Source organism: Euphorbia lathyris, chromosome 7, assembly GCF_963576675.1.
Source record: "Euphorbia lathyris chromosome 7, ddEupLath1.1, whole genome shotgun sequence".
NCBI classification, from domain to species: domain Eukaryota; kingdom Viridiplantae; phylum Streptophyta; class Magnoliopsida; order Malpighiales; family Euphorbiaceae; genus Euphorbia; species Euphorbia lathyris.
The window spans coordinates 42534964-42551439 of NC_088916.1; the positions used below are offsets into that span (position 1 = coordinate 42534964).

At 32.4% G+C, this 16476-nt stretch overlaps 1 protein-coding gene across 1 annotated transcript; it reads left to right on the forward strand.

Annotated features, from left to right (window-relative positions):
- Nucleotides 1-9755: 9755 nt before the first annotated feature.
- LOC136201399 (branched-chain-amino-acid aminotransferase 2, chloroplastic-like) lies at nt 9756-12037 on the forward strand. The gene is made up of 8 exons (XM_065992064.1): nt 9756-9998; nt 10201-10262; nt 10339-10510; nt 10595-10771; nt 10857-11087; nt 11253-11369; nt 11470-11678; nt 11764-12037. The coding sequence occupies exons 1-8, from the start codon at nt 9930-9932 to the stop codon at nt 11876-11878; spliced, it is 1152 nt and encodes a 383-aa protein (XP_065848136.1). The 5' UTR covers nt 9756-9929; the 3' UTR covers nt 11879-12037.
- Nucleotides 12038-16476: the final 4439 nt, after the last annotated feature.

Genomic DNA, 16476 nt, shown 5'->3' on the forward strand with positions numbered 1-16476 from the left:
CTCGACAGAAAACATTGTTACATGCAAGTCTCAACAGTGTTATGTCAATCTCTATTCAAAACATATCACTTGACTTGGGGTGGTTTTAAGTTTATTAGTTTATTATAATGTTTCGTCTCACTTCATGCTTGTATGAACACTTTATAATCACTTTAAATAAACTTAGGGATTTCCTTTTATTAGACTTATTTAGTTCTTTAAAAGAGGTTGCCTTTATACAGTTATGAAACCATATCTTATTAAAACAAATGACATAAAGAACAATTCATTAACAGCTAGTTTATATCCTAGAACAATTGTCTATAGGACACTAAACCCCAACAGAAAAGACACCATATATGCAAATCGATGCCAAAAGCTCGAAAATCAAGATGTCACATGTGATGTGGCAACTCCTGGTTGGCATAGAGAAGTGAATTTGACAGAGTAATAAGTGTTCCCTACACACTAGGGAGGCAGACAGTCCTATAGGGCTTTTTCGACCTTTAGAGGAGGCTTCTAATAACATCCAAAATATTATCCAAGGAATAGTATGGAAATAATGCATAAAGTAAAAGAATTGGCAGCATTTTAACCAGCCACGTGTCACCAAAAGACAAAGTGTGGTCGTATCCCTTCCAGGTAAGGGATACACATGACAGATGCAAAGGATGGCATGGACGTATCCCCCACATAAGGGATACGTCAAAACGGATAGCTATTGATCCGCCATTACACATCATGACAGTTACAAGGAAAGACGTGGGATACATAACTAAGTAAGAAGCCTCTTTAAGGCAATTACACTGTTTATAAATGATATTCAATGAACAATGAAGGCATGACTGTTTAATTCTATTGCCATCAATGTTATAGGTTACGGAAACGTATATAAATATCTCAGCACCCTGAAACCAAAGGTACACATACTAGCTCTAGAGCACTTTTGAGATTATTATTAACTTCTTGAATATCATACTGACTTTGGCATCAGAGTGTCCTCCGTCGATCCAACAACACCTCACATGGAAGAGATTCTGGTCAAAGAGATTTCACAAGTTATCAAGATTGAAATCCATGAATTCTTATATGTTTAGATGTGTCAAACTATCAATATATTATGTTGCTTATTATGTTAGTATAGTTTTGATAGTGGTATTTCAATTTTTGTTTCTCCTACGAAGTTTTGTACGATGGTGAATGTTCAATGAACTTTCTATTCTTAAAAAAAAGTTACTCAGTGTAATTTTATAAAGAAGATATCTAATCGTTTTCAAAAAAGTGAGTGTAAATTTATTTTTAATGTACAAAATGGTATGTATCAATATTTGGAAAGTTCAATGTGATAGTCAAATAACTAGTAAATTAGTATATTCAATTTTTTCTATTAGATGAGGGTAAACTTAATCTTACTTGGAAACGTTATAGATGAAATTTTACCATTTCATATGTTAGGGGAAAATTTATGCTTCTATAAAAATGATAGGGATAGATTTATACCTTATCTTAATAAAATTGTTTATATATATATATATATATATATATATATATATATATATATATATATATATATATATTTTGAGGAGTCTATTGCAATAAAATGAATACAAGTTGACATTTAAAATCAATTAGCTCCTATAAATTCAATTTAGGTTTCAAGTTAGAGAATATTTTATAAAAAAAGATTTTTTAGAAGAACAACATTTGATAAGATAATTCAAATTTAATTAGTTTTAATTTGTAAAATTTAGAGAAATTCATTTAATAGGGTTAACTTGAAGATTGAGGTGATATTTGAAATTTTTAATTGGGAATAAAAATGAAATCCATGGTAACACAGGATGTACCTTAATAAAGATTTCTTCTAATTATTATAATTTGGTTCTTGAATATGCAAGCTTTTCTAAATAATATTCAGTAAGAAATGAAATTGAAAATCTATGCAGTTGACATGTGAAAGTGATGTACAAAAAATCAGCTGGAATTTTCTTCTACTATATGTTGTTTTCTTTTCTATTTTAATGATTCGTTTATTTGTGGTCAAAGATTCAAGAGAGATCCCATTTGGCCATGCATGCCTGTGATGTATCTGTCATGTCGCATGCCAGTATTAACTACGACCAGGCTTTTATTTAACTCACTTTTTCAGGGCAAAAAACAAGTCTTCTCCCGATTATTCAAGAGGCCATAATTTTCAAATTAAAATAATAAAAGAACTTTATTAAAAATCAGCCATAAGAGCAAGCAAAAGGAGGAGAATAATTAATCTACACCCCCACGATCAGATATAGACGCTGTAGTCAAAACTAACATATGGGCTGGCAGATTCGTTGACCAACGAATAAAAACAACCAAACTAGTTTCAATATCCTTACCAATTACCATTAGCTAGTTTCTCGTCCTAAGCCACACACTACAGTCTGTGAATCCAACTCCAAAATAACGTCGCACCACCCATTATTCTCAAACCAACTCAATGCCTCTCGACATGATAGAGCTTCAATCAACAGTAGATCAAGAAGTCACTAGAGAACGTTGCTGGCTGCTGCAAGAAACAAACCAGCCGAGTCACGTAGGATGAAACCGTAGCCACCGACCCCTACATATTGGAAGCATGCTCCATCTATGTCCTTTACCCCACCCATCAGAGGAGGTTGCCATGTCGGCAGTGCCTGGATACCACTTGCGGCCATCGTACGGGGCTTGGACGAGCAAATTGCCATTGCTCAAGAAAAACCGCAACCCTATGAAATGTAATGCCTGCTGGAGCAGTTGTATCATTCCACACCATTTCGTTACGGTTCAACCAAATAGCACTAGTTGAAAAATGGTCTTTGGTGACGTCTTATTGACAACAAATTATTTCAAAAATCGATGCCAAAGGTCTTTAAGGTCGGTTTTCTTGAAAAATCGACCCCAAAATTCACATATTGGCAATGGTTTGTTTAAAAAACCGACTCTAATGGTCTTTAGCATCGGTTTTAAAAAAACTCATTTCTATTAGTATTACCACTGGGGTCAATTTTATGGCACAACCGACCCTATTAGTTTATCATTGGCAACAACTTTTTTAAAACCGACTCTAATGACACCTAATTAAAAGTTAAAGATCGTTAGGTTAGTTTAAAAAAAACATTTTGCATCGGTTTTGCCAAAGATCTTACTTTTGGCATCGGTTTTTTTCTAAACCGTTCCATATCTTACTTGTGGCGTCGATTTTTTTTCTAAACTGTGCCAAAGATCTTAGCAACAGTTTTAATCATAAACCGAGCCTAAAGGCCAAAAAAAGTTGTTGCCAAAGGCCATTTTTGTACTAGTGTCCAACAGACTGTGCTGCCAATTCCACATCCGTCATGTTATAATGTTGCTACAGAAACGACCGGAAATCAGAGAACGAGTCACACTGCAAACAAACGTCTCCCATGTGAGAGAAATTCCATACTCGACGAGCAGAGGGAAATTCGACTAGCACATGGAACATTGACTTCGCCGACCTTGAGCACATCAGACAGAAAGCATAAATAGGCACACAACGAGATGATAACGCGGCTCTAGTTGGAAGGCAGGCCGATAAGGTATGCCACAGAAACACTTTAATTTTTTGTGGCAACTGCATATGCCACAAAGTTGACTAGTCAGGTGCAGGGAAGGAGGTATTAGCCATACCTGACTCCTATTGTAATCTTTACCACCTCTCTGACGCTTAACAGAACCCTCCGAATTCAATCAAGGCATATATCCATGAATAATCTCATTAGCAAGTCCTCGACCCACCAACTTCTACCCGGAATGCGCATGCTTTGGATAGAATCATTATTAAAACCATTTGTTCGAGAAATTTCCATATACGAGTAAACATCATCTGGTAACCATGGGTCCCCATAATCGACAACTCCCTGGGATCCTGATGCAATCAACCTCTAAGTTGCAAGCACGCTACGCCAGATAAAACTTAGGTTATTGGTTAATTCAGCATCCAAAAAGGACGCATACGGATTGTAACAAGCTTTATAGACCCTAACAACTCACGAAAACCCAAACCTCTTGATCCCTTAGAGATGCACAATTTATCGCAAGACTTCTGATGCAGACCTTAGACATGCATTTTGACTTCCAACTGTGTAGTCTTGAACGAACATGATCCTCAATATAGCCCAATACCTAAGCTTTATTTCTGCCTACAACAGAAGGGAGACCCAATACCTACCCGGAACCGTAAACTGGGAGACATTAAAGAGGGAGCAGAGCGCAACACAACAAGCTGGGCTACAATCCTTATTGAACGAGATAGACGATCTTGAGAAATTAACCTGCCGTCTTGACGCTCTTTCATACTGTAAGAAACACTACTGCACGACGGTACCTTCCTTAATCGAAGCTTGAAAAAATAGGTAGCTATCATCCGCAAAAAAAAAAATAGACGGGAAATAGGCGGAGCCGACCTTGCGATCCGGTAAACATGAATCTGACCCTAACACTCCAACGAAGAAAGTGAATCTGAGAGCCCCTCCGCACAGATGACAAAGAGATATGGCGAGATCGGGTCCCCATGTCTAAGGCCTCTACTTAGGATAATTGGTCCAACCGATTTTCCACCATTAGTAACCTGATAGGTAGCCTTTGCAACACACTCCATAATTAAACGGATCAACTTCTCAACAATTCACATCTTCTGCATCATTACTCTCAGAAATTCTCATTCCACTATATTATACACCTTTGCCATATCCAGCTTGAGAGAAACAAAGCCCTTCGACCCTTGAGTTTTCGTATTAAGATAATGATTAACCTCAAATGCAAGCATAACATTATCAGCAATAAACCGGCCCGGTATAAAAGCACTCTAAGCTGGGGATATAAGAAGATGGAGCACCCTCTTCAGACGATTGGCAATGGTTTTAAATAAAATCTTGTAAATCACATTGCATAGGGAAATCGGTCTTATAGGTCAGACACATATTGGATGATATATGCATAGTAAATATAATAGCATATTTTGACGTTATAAAACTTTATAATTTATAAGGATATACATGTTTCGTCCAAGTGGAAGATTGTTGGATTAAAATCCATAATATGGGTTTTATATATATATAATATTATAAATTATGGGCTATCATATATTATTCCGTTCAGTGACCTAATTTAGTTTATACAGATTATAAGCTTATATATAGATACCCAATTTAAATATACTAATTCTATGATAAGCATATTAGTAATTGCACCAATTGTAAATAGAGGGTTATGGTAGAGGTGAGCATCAGAATCAAACCGAACTGTTAATTACTAATCAAACCGAATTGTCAATTAACCGAACTAAACCGAAATATTTCAATTTTTCATAACCAAACCGGACAATATTGGTGACCGAAAGTTTTCGGTTTGATTAATAACCGAAAACTCATAATATTTCATGTCTTGTATATTTTTGTTTCATTGGTTTTTAAATAATGAATCAAAAATTACAATTAAAGAAATTAAAAGCCACTAACCCAAAATTTAAATATGTGAAGATCAAATTATATTTTTTCGGGATTGAGCTTCATATTTTACAAATTATTTATACATGTAAAGATAAAATTATAATTTTTATAGGTATATATTACGTTCGGTTCAACTATCAGTGATACGATATTTTTTTTCAATGACGGAACTGATAGCCGAACCAAACTAAGCTAAAATTAAAACCGGCATGAACGAGAATGTTAAAATAACAGAATCAAACTAATATTTTGATTTGGTTATCGGTTTGATAATGTGTTACAGGTTATTTTGCTCACTCTAGGTTATGGTCCGTGTAGGCATTCTAAATTCTCAACCTCACCTATCAAACTGTAGAGATTCTAGTTGCTTCTAGTCCTAAAAGGTCAATCAGCACAGACGTTTTCAACTATGTTCAATCTGTTAGACCTATGGATTCAGGTATGCTTCCGCTTTTGATCTCAATGAACTAACATGAGTTTATAGTCTTAATAATTAGTTAATTTAATTTTGTGGTTTTATAAAATTAACTTAATGAATCTTATATATTAGGCCTAGCATATATGCGTGTAAGGTTTTATTAATTCCTTATTGCTTTCATCTTATATTTACCGTTGTCTTATTTAATGAAACATTAGCATTTCCATGATATGAAGAAAAACCCAACACTATAACAACCAAATATTAATAAGAAAAGACAGATTGTATTTTAGTCTATTTTTTATAATTTTAATGTAAATTAAATTATTTCCTTGATTTGGTATAATGTAATAAATAATACGAAATAAAAATGAAGTAATACGTAAGAGTGTTTGATTGCTACTTTTTCTCCTCCTATTTGCTTTGTTGGTTGAAAATTGAGAGTTTAAGGTGTTTGGTTAAACACCTGATGTTTGCGTTTTATAGCTGGAAATTAACTTTTTATAAAAGTATGGAATCTCTACTTTTTAGAAAAATAATATTTTTCAATTATAAACAGCAAACCGTAACAACAAACACCAATAACAAATATCTTGGTAACTCAAACCAACCCATACAAAACGCTATTCATGAAATGGAAGGAGATAAATAATAAATAAAGTTGCCCTCATATTGAGAAAATGGACACCGTTGGAGAATGTCTTTAGTGATAGCTTGATATATTTTAAATATTTAGCATTGTTTATTGTTGAAAACAAGACATCAATCTAATCTTATCTTATCCAAGATTTATATATAGAAAGTTTTCATACATAATGATATGCATCCTACTCATCTCAATACTGGAAGTACCTTATTTGATTTGTCTACCATTTATTTTCTGAAAATGAATTTCAATCATTATAAGGATAACCCCTACCGATGAGCTGCAAAATACCCTTACGGTTTTATCCTAAGGAGCTAGCTAGGTACACATTTAGGAGCAATCATTATATGAACATTAATCTAACTTTCGAACCTCTATGTAATTCGCTAAACAAGGAGTTTCTCATCTTAAATTCAAATTAATAACCTAGTTAGCTAGGTACATTGTTTAGCCAAAATGCTATTTAACTCACGAAATTAAATCAAACTAGTTTTAGTGAAAAAAAGCCCATATCACATTCAATTGAAAAAATATATTTTCAGGTCAATTAAAAAATACTTGGTGATTTAAATATTTACAAACATTAGTTTGTGGTTTATATAGTTCTTGTTAAAAAATTTACAAGTTAATTTTTAATCAAAAAATATTTATGATTTAGTTATTTAATAAAATAACATTATATATAAGATAATTTGTAATATCGGTATTTTTAATTCCTACAAATCATCTTTCAAAAAAAAAAAATTCTACAAATCACATTTTGGATAATATTAATGACAAAAGTTTTGTACCCAACGTGTGAGTTTGCAAATTACAAAAATAACATATATATATATATATATATATATATATTTATTGTAGGTTAAACTAAATAATTTTCTTTATACGTTTGTTTTCTATAATAGAAATCTAGCTTGATTTTGTTATTTTTACATTAAAATATTTATATTTTAACTTTTTATTTTGGTAACATTTTGAAAATTTTTATTAAAAAATAATTTTTTATTCTTGAAATTCAAATAACTTAATTTCTAAATTAAATGTTGATTCATAAAAAAATATAAAAATTTTAAAATTAAAAAGTAAAAATGTTATAATTTTTTAGAAACTAGTATTGAACTAATAAAAAATTAAGTATGTTTACTCTTTAACGTTGGACACTTTTAATGTTTTATCGAACACATAAAAACGATGGTGTTTTAACGTGTTGGAGGCTAAAAGATTTTTGCCCAACCCTAGCAAGCTAGACTTTGAAAATTTACTCTCAAATGTACAGTGAAAATTAACCCTCCCAAGTCTAAACTCCTGGCTTCGCCATTGGGTTCCATAATAGAAATCTAGCTTGATTTTGCTTTTTTTTTTTTAAGATGTTATGTTGAAAATTTGTTAGAGCATCTCCAATAGAGAGGGTGCTTAAAAGAGTGTGATGTAGCATCGGATTTGGCAACTTTCAAAGGTACTTATTATTAAAGTGATGGTGGGTACCAAGAAAGGTTGTCAATTTTTGACAACCTTGCTTTAAGGCTGCCAAACTTTTTTTAATATAAAAAAATGATTTACTTAATTACTATTGGTACATATTTTTGATGAGTCTCTCCTTTCAATATTGGTTGACAATATTTATAATTAAAATAAATTATATATAAAGTAATGATTTGTGGGGTTATTGTAATAACTTTTAAAATTGTTTATTATTGGAGCATTTTTTAACAAAAATTGCCAAAAGTGATATTGATGATTAAATTAATAAAATATTATATTTTATCGGTCCGGCTAACCTATGCCATAAGGCATAGGATAAGACATAATTAATATATATTTTTTGTTCAAAAGATGTTTAGTTTTTCTAGGTAATCATATGCAATTAATCAAACATAATTAACTCACTCATTATAATTTTAATAAAAAAACTCATGCATATATGGGTAATTAATTTATTAGTCTCTATATTTTGATAAAAACACAATGTTTAGTCACTGTATTGTAAAAAACACACTTTTTAGTCCATGTGTTTTAAAAAACACACAGTAAGGTCCCTAACATTTTTCTCGATGACCTTAACATTTTTCTTGGTGAACTGTTTAGTCCCTACCGTTTTCCTAAACGGTAAAAAATTTAACAAATAGACAGAAAGACTAAACAGTTCATCGAGAAAAATGTTAGGAACATTACCGTGTGTTTTTGAAAATACGAGGACTAACTCACTCATTAGAACTTTAATAAAAAAAAAACTCATGCATATATGGGTAATTAATTTATTAGTCCTTATATTTTGACAAAAACACACTGTTTTGTCACTGTGTTTTAAAAAACACACTATTTAGTTCATGTGTTTTAAAAAAACACACAGTAAGGTCCCTAACATTTTTTTCGATGACTTTAACGTTTTGTTTGGTGAACTGTTTAGTCCCTACCGTTTTCCTAAACGGTAAAAAATTAACAAATAGACGGAAAGACTAAACAGTTCATCGATAAAAATGTTAGGAACCTTACCGTGTGTTTTTAAAAATACGAGACTAACTCACTCATTAAAAGTTTAATAAAAAAACTCATGCATATATGGGTAATTAATTTATTAGTCCCTATTTTGACAAAAACACAATGTTTAGTCACTGTGTTTTAAAAAACACACTGTTTAGTCCATGTGTTTTAAAAAACACACAGTAAGGTCCCTAACCTTTTTCTCGATGACCTTAACATTTTTCTTGATGAACTGTTTAGTCCCTACCATTTTTCTAAACGGTAAAAAATTTAACAAACGGACGGAAAGACTAAACAGTTCATCGAGAAAAAGGTTAGGAATCTTACTGTGTGTTTTTTGAAAATACGAGGACTAAACAGTATGTTTTTTAAAAATATTGAGACTAATAAATTAATTACTTTATATATATTGGTAGAATTTTAGAGGTTTTCCGACCAAAAAGAAAAAGTAATTAATACCTATGAAGAAAATAGCATAATTAATACTTGTAGGATATTACTTTTTCTTTTTCCCATAGCATAATTAATACATAAACCTGTGCCTTATGGCACAGGTTAGATTTAGCGTATATTTTAATATGATGCGTTAAATTTTAACGCTCTTTAAAGCCATGATCTTAATAACTAGTGATAAATTTTAGTTGGTAAAGAGTTGTTATCTGTATTTATTTAGAAGATGGTTAAAGAAAAAAGATGAAAGTGATATTTTCTAATAAAATCTTAGAAGGACTGAATGCCAGCTGCAGTTATAAGTTAGAACCCCCTCCCCTCCCCTGTAATGTAAGAAAAGGAGAGATTGCATGTTCCGTGTTCGGTTTCTCCATTGTCATTTTCAAATATATAAAGGCTCTTATCAAAGCAATTTCCTTGCATTCCAATAATTTTGTAGATTCAGAATCAGAATCTACCATACCATACCATGATTCGAACAAGTTCAGCCATTCACACTTTGTTTCAGTCTTTACGAGTTTCTTCTTTTCAATCAAAAGTTAGCCTTTCTGATTTCTTTCAAATTTTTCTACCGTGAAAGTGACTCTAATTCCTCTGTTTTCTTTGTGATTCTTTATAAAATAAGATAAAACTGTCTTATGTCACACTTTGAAACTTGATGTTTTCAGTTTTGAGACCAACAAAAAAAAATATAGCTGTAATTTTTTAAATTTGTTTGGTCTTTTTGTGAATGTCTACAGCTTGGAGCTTATTTGAACTTTGCAACCTTTGATCGCCAAGCCTGCGAGCCATCCACTTACAGGTAAATCGTTATATATTAATTATCAGGTAAATTGATGCCTAATATTGGTTTGGGTTGAATGGTTGATTGATTTCAGTGACGATGAGTATGTTGATATGGATTGGGATAATCTTGGTTTTGGTCTGACGCCTACTGATTTCATGTACATTGAGAAATCTAATCAAGATGGGAATTTCGAACAAGGCCATTTAACTCGCTTCGGCAACATTGAGTTGAGCCCTTCAGCAGGAGTTCTAAATTATGGGCAGGCAAGTGACTCTCTGAATTCATTTGAACATTTTATCATACATATGAAATGCATTATTTTTTGAGATGATGGAGATCTGTATCAGGCAATTTTTGAAGGAACCAAAGCATACAGAAAGAAAGATGGAGGACTTTTTCTTTTCCGTCCAGATGAAAATGCAATCAGAATGAAGATTGGTGCTGAGAGAATGTGTATGCCTTCTCCTTCTGTTCATCAATTTACTGATGCTGTCAAACAAACTGCCATTGCTAACAAACGCTGGGTGGGTATTCTCATTTCTTGTTAATTTGGAAATGTAGAGGTTGCGATTGAATTATTGATCATCTCATGTGTTGTAACACACACAGACCCCGCCACCGGGGAAAGGGAGTTTGTATATTAGGCCACTTTTGATGGGCAGTGGTCCTGTACTAGGTTTGGCACCGGCACCTCAATACACGTTTTTAATATATGCTTCTCCTGTGGGGGACTACTTTAAGAATGGCTTTGCTCCCCTCAATTTATATGTGGAAGATGATTACCACCGTGCTTCTCGTGGCGGAGCCGGTGGAGTCAAAACCATCAGCAACTATGCCCCTGTAAGTCACCCCTTTAACATTATTTATTATAATTTCTATTTCACAATAATATTGTTGTAATCATTGTAAATATCAATTTTTTTTTTTTAATTATTGACTTTCACTTTATTTTTTATGAATAATTTCGTTATATTATGTTTATGATAATAGTTGCTTTTATTGTAGGTACTAAAGGCAATGAGCGGAGCAAAGAAGAGGGGATTTTGTGACGTGTTGTATCTTGACTCTGTGGAAAAGAAGTATATAGAGGAAGTATCTTCTTCTAACATTTTCATTGTGAAGGTATATTATTAATACAATTATGAGCTTTATGGTAATAGGCAGGGAGGGAGGGAGGCTTTTCTGGTTTTGATATTGGAGTATAAATTAAAAATGATGTCAGGGCAATGTTATTTCAACTCCAGCTACAAATGGCACAATTCTTCCAGGCATTACTCGAAAGTGCATAATGGAAATAGCTAAAGATCATGGGTATGAGGTTGAAGAACGTAGTATTACAGTGGATGAATTGGGGGATGCAGAAGAAGTTTTTTGCACAGGAACTGCAGTTGTAGTTGCTCCTGTTGCAACTATAACCTATCAAGCCAACAGGTATTTCATAACTCATAATTCTCTTTTGCTTTGCTTTTTTAATCATCTTTGCTAACAAATGTATGGTATGGTATGGTATGTGCAGAACAGAATACAGAACAGGTGCTGAATCCGTATCATGGAAGCTGTATCAACATCTAGTGGGAATTCAGATGGGTATTATTGAGGACACAAAGGGATGGACAATACAGATTTACTAATATATTTCACTTCTTTTTATAAGGATATTCATAACCTCAAACTTTTAATTATATTATCCCTCACTCCTTCTTTTTCATATACAATGAATCTCCCATGAAATCCATTCTCATTCTTTGGATTTTCAAGAAATTCAACTAATATAAGGCCATTTGAAGTAATTTTATATCACCAGGGAATAGGAAGAGCTATTATCCCTTTTATAATAGGGGTGTTTAAAATCAGATGAGTTAACTCATCTTATCACAACTCATTCATTCAACCCATGAAAAATAGTTTTTATTTGTTCCAATGGCTTACATCAGGTTTATGAATTCTATATTTGGTGGTTCATTATAAACCATCTAACAACTCATGTAATACATCCAATTCATCTAAATTTTCAACTCCTTCATTCTATTTTATTATGTTAAAAAATGATTTATATATAAAAAAAAGGATAAATTTAAAAAAAAAAAAACCCATGTGGTTTCACTTTTTTTTTTTGTGCAGAAAAATGACTGATTTTTTTCTTTTCAAATATAGGACTGTGGTTTATTCCGTTACACTATTTACGGATTTGGTAAAGTTGCTATTTATTTGCTGACGTGACTGAAGGCAAATATGGTTTTTTTTAAAAATTGGGGTAAATTTAAAAAAAAAACCTTGTGGTTTCACTTTTTTTTGCAGAAAAAAAACTGTGGTTTTTTCTTTTCAAATACAGGACTGTAGTTTATTCCGTTGCACAATTTACGGATTTGGTGAATATGCCGTTTATTTGCTGACGTGAATGAAGGGCAAATATGGGTTTTTAAAAAAATTGACCAATGGATTTTTTTTATAACTATTTTGGGTCTATAATATTGACCAATGAATTTTTTATAACTATTTTCTGGCTACAATATTGACTATAAAATCTCACATGAGCGCAAATCTCACATGGTTGTTCAAGGCCACGTCAGCAAATAAACGACATCTTTCCCTTCAGCCATATTTTCCCTTCAGCCACGTCAGCAAATAAAATGCATCTTCACCAAATCTGTAAATAGTGTAACGGAATAAACCACAGTCATGTATTTGAAAAGAAAAAAAAACCACAGTCCTTTTTCCGCAGAAAAGTGAAACCACATGTTTGTTTTTTTTGAAATTTACCCCAATTTTTTAAAAAACTCATATTTGCCCTTCAGCCACGTCAGCAAATAAACGACATCTTCACGAAATCCGTAAATAGTGTAATGGAATAAACCACAGTCCTGTATTTGAAAAGAAAAAAACCACAGTCCTTTTTCTGCAAAAAAGTGAAACTATAAGAGTTTTTTTTAAAATTTATCCTAAAAAAATGTGGACAGTTAGTACTGCAATTTGATACGAGACAGTGGTTTTCACATGGTTAGTGATTGCTCAAATTAATTTTTTTTTGTCAGTCACTGTTAGATCTAGACTTATAAGATTCTATGGTTAATTTTAAAAAAATCCTACGGTTTCACATTTTCGCAGATCAGTATCTGGGGTTTTTTTTTTTGCTCCAAAACAAATTTTATGGTTTCTGCCGTTAGTAAAAACATGACAAATTCCTTAACATCGTTAAAATGTAGAGGTACTTTCAGAAATTTTGTTTTTTTAATCACTTTTTTGACACACACACTCTCTCTCTCTCTTTCCTAAAATTTTAGAATTTCTAGAAATATGGAATACCAGAAATTTAGAATTCCATAAAATCTTGAATTTTAGAAAATCCTGGAATTTCAGAAAATTCTGAAATTCAAGAATTTTAGAATTCCAAAAATCTCGAATTCTAAAAATCTGAAATTCCATAACAAAAATTTAAAAATTCCAAACTTCTAGAAATCTAGAATTTTGATTCAACTTGATGTTTGAAATTGACCCAACTTGCTTTAGGAGGAGAAGTAGAGAGAGTCAAAAAGTTAAAAAAGTGATAAAAAAAATTCCCGAAAATAACCTTCTATTTTAACGGTGTTAAGGGATTTGTCGCATTTTTACTGACAACATAAACCACATGAATTTTATTTTTTAAATTAACCCTATATTCTATTAAACTTTTGTCTAACAATGACTGGCGAAATTCATTTAGTTAGACACTGACCAGGTGAAAACCACGGTTAGTGAAACCACCATCATATGAGATTTGGAAAAATTTGTTTAGATTGACAACTTCTTTTGAAGTTCAATTATGTTACGACATGCACTTTCATAAAATAAAGGATAATTGCAAATTTATGCAAAAGGAAATCGAGAAATGAGAAAACAAGACTAAAAAAATAGAAAACTAAGGAACAAAACTTAAACAGGAACAACGGAGAAAATGAGGCAATCGAAGAAAACTGGAAAAAATGAAAAATGAAAAAATACAGAAAAAATAAGGTAAAAATGATATTTAGAAATGTAAGGATATATAAAAATATGCAAATAATATTAATATTATAAAAGAAAAAAAAAGTAAACATATAAAAGAAAACAAATTAGCTCACAAGTTACATCATATAATCTAACTACCATAACTCATTCAACCTATATAAATCAACTTATCCAACTCATTTAAAAAAATTAATTTAACTCACACCATAATCAATCATAACTCATCCAACCCATCAAATAGTATCCTTATATGGGTTGGATAAAAAGCTTATTATAACCCACTCAACGTAAGTTTGAACACTCATAATTTATATGCATTAGCATATAAAAATCATCTGGACACATTTTTATTCAGCTGCATCGTGTTTTTAATATAAATTTTTGACCATTCAATTCAAGACAAGCCAACCAAACTACTCAAATTCCGAAAAAAAAAACTCAATTTCAAGGAAAGAGTATTATGTATATTACTTTACAGTGATTATCAAAATTATCACAAGACTTAAATTTAATAAGTTTATATATAACCGTTACTCATTACATATAGGCAGTTAATGATCAAATGAATGCTACCCTATGGTGATATGGGTTTTTCTCGTTACTTTTATCCGTTAAGAATAAACATATAAAATAAATAAATTACAAAGTTAATAACACACAAATTTAATATACCATCTACAAATTTCACAAAATTCTAAATCATTCAAATCATTAAAAAATTAACATGTCAAAATATCTATATATTTTCTGGATTGAAAAGTAATGGATGAGGGCATCAATGTGAGGCAAGCGGAAGAACCCTTGATACAGGGCTCATACGATGTGTCAGATCAGCAACACATCGCGTGAGCAAGTGCATCAACCAGGAAACATGACAGGGAAGGTCACATGACGTGGCATCCCCTACCATATAGCGTGTGAGATTTTTGTTGAGTTTTTGTTTCTCCCAAATTAATTCACATATCGTGTCACTAATCTCACATGTCGTGTGACCTATCAAAGTCATATCACCTACCTAAGTCCTCTAACTTCTTCCAAATGATCCTCTACCCGAGTCTTCTAACTTCCGAGATACGACTTTGAGTTTGTGTAATTGTATTTCCTTAAGTTTGTCATCTATGTCTTTGTACTCTTCCCAAATAACTTCTGCCCATGCACTCTCGCCTTGCTCTTATTGCAATATATTCTCTAATACACTCTGCATGTGCATTTTTATATTAGCGACTATAGTTACCACGTGTTGCTCCTTAGTTAACTTAATCCTCATCAATTTCTTCAATAAGTAGAGCATCTTAGTGGTCGTCTAATATTGGCACGACTAAGGGTCTTTCTTCCTTCACAATATTCTTCTCTACTTTGGGTACTAGGTACTAATCACTTCTTAGGAGCGATAAACTTATCCCTTTCCCACAAATCTGATTGGCCTAAAATCTCCTTCATAGAACCTCGCATCAATTATATCCGAAGTGGTTAGGTAAGGCTTTTCATTTGGTCAAACCACTTCCACCTCTTATCCCTTCCAAAAAAATAAGATTCTGATATGGAGAGGATGACACATACCAATTTGTGTGAATCCAATCCCGACCCAATAAAACTTGATAATTGGTAATAGAATCTACTACAAAAAATGCTGATAGATGAGACTTGCTCCCTACTATAACTTCTAATGGAAAAATCCCTTGAGATCTTGTAATTTTACAATTGAAAAAGTGCAATGTCACATCTGTAGCAATAAGGTCTTCCTCCTTCGTCCCAAGTGTTTTAACCATTATCCATGGTATAATATTCACAACAAACTCATTACCTACCAGGATCCAGGATGTGTGTTTCCTATTAAAGTCTCTGAATTCCATTCCCTGAAAAATTCTTGTGGAGTTCAATATCAAAACCTTCTAAGCCATCCTAGCAAACTTGTCTTCTAGAAGAAACACCATGCATCTACTTGTTATTCATTTGAAACGAGCAATGTATGTGTCGGCCATCTCTCCACTTCTCTGAGACATTCAGGATAACTCGGTCACACAAACATTAGGCGCTTCCCTTTAGAATTAAGCATGGAAGTGCCTTTCCCTATCCTTCCAAGGAAACAGTGAGTTATAGGGTAAGGATGAAAACCAAGTAAGGCCCAAACCTATAAGAGAATTAAGGAAGATTCGCAATTTGAAATAATCAAAATTGGCAAGATTGGTCAGCTCCCTGCAGTGAATCGTAAATCTCGCCACATGCTCCACGGTGGATTTCCTCT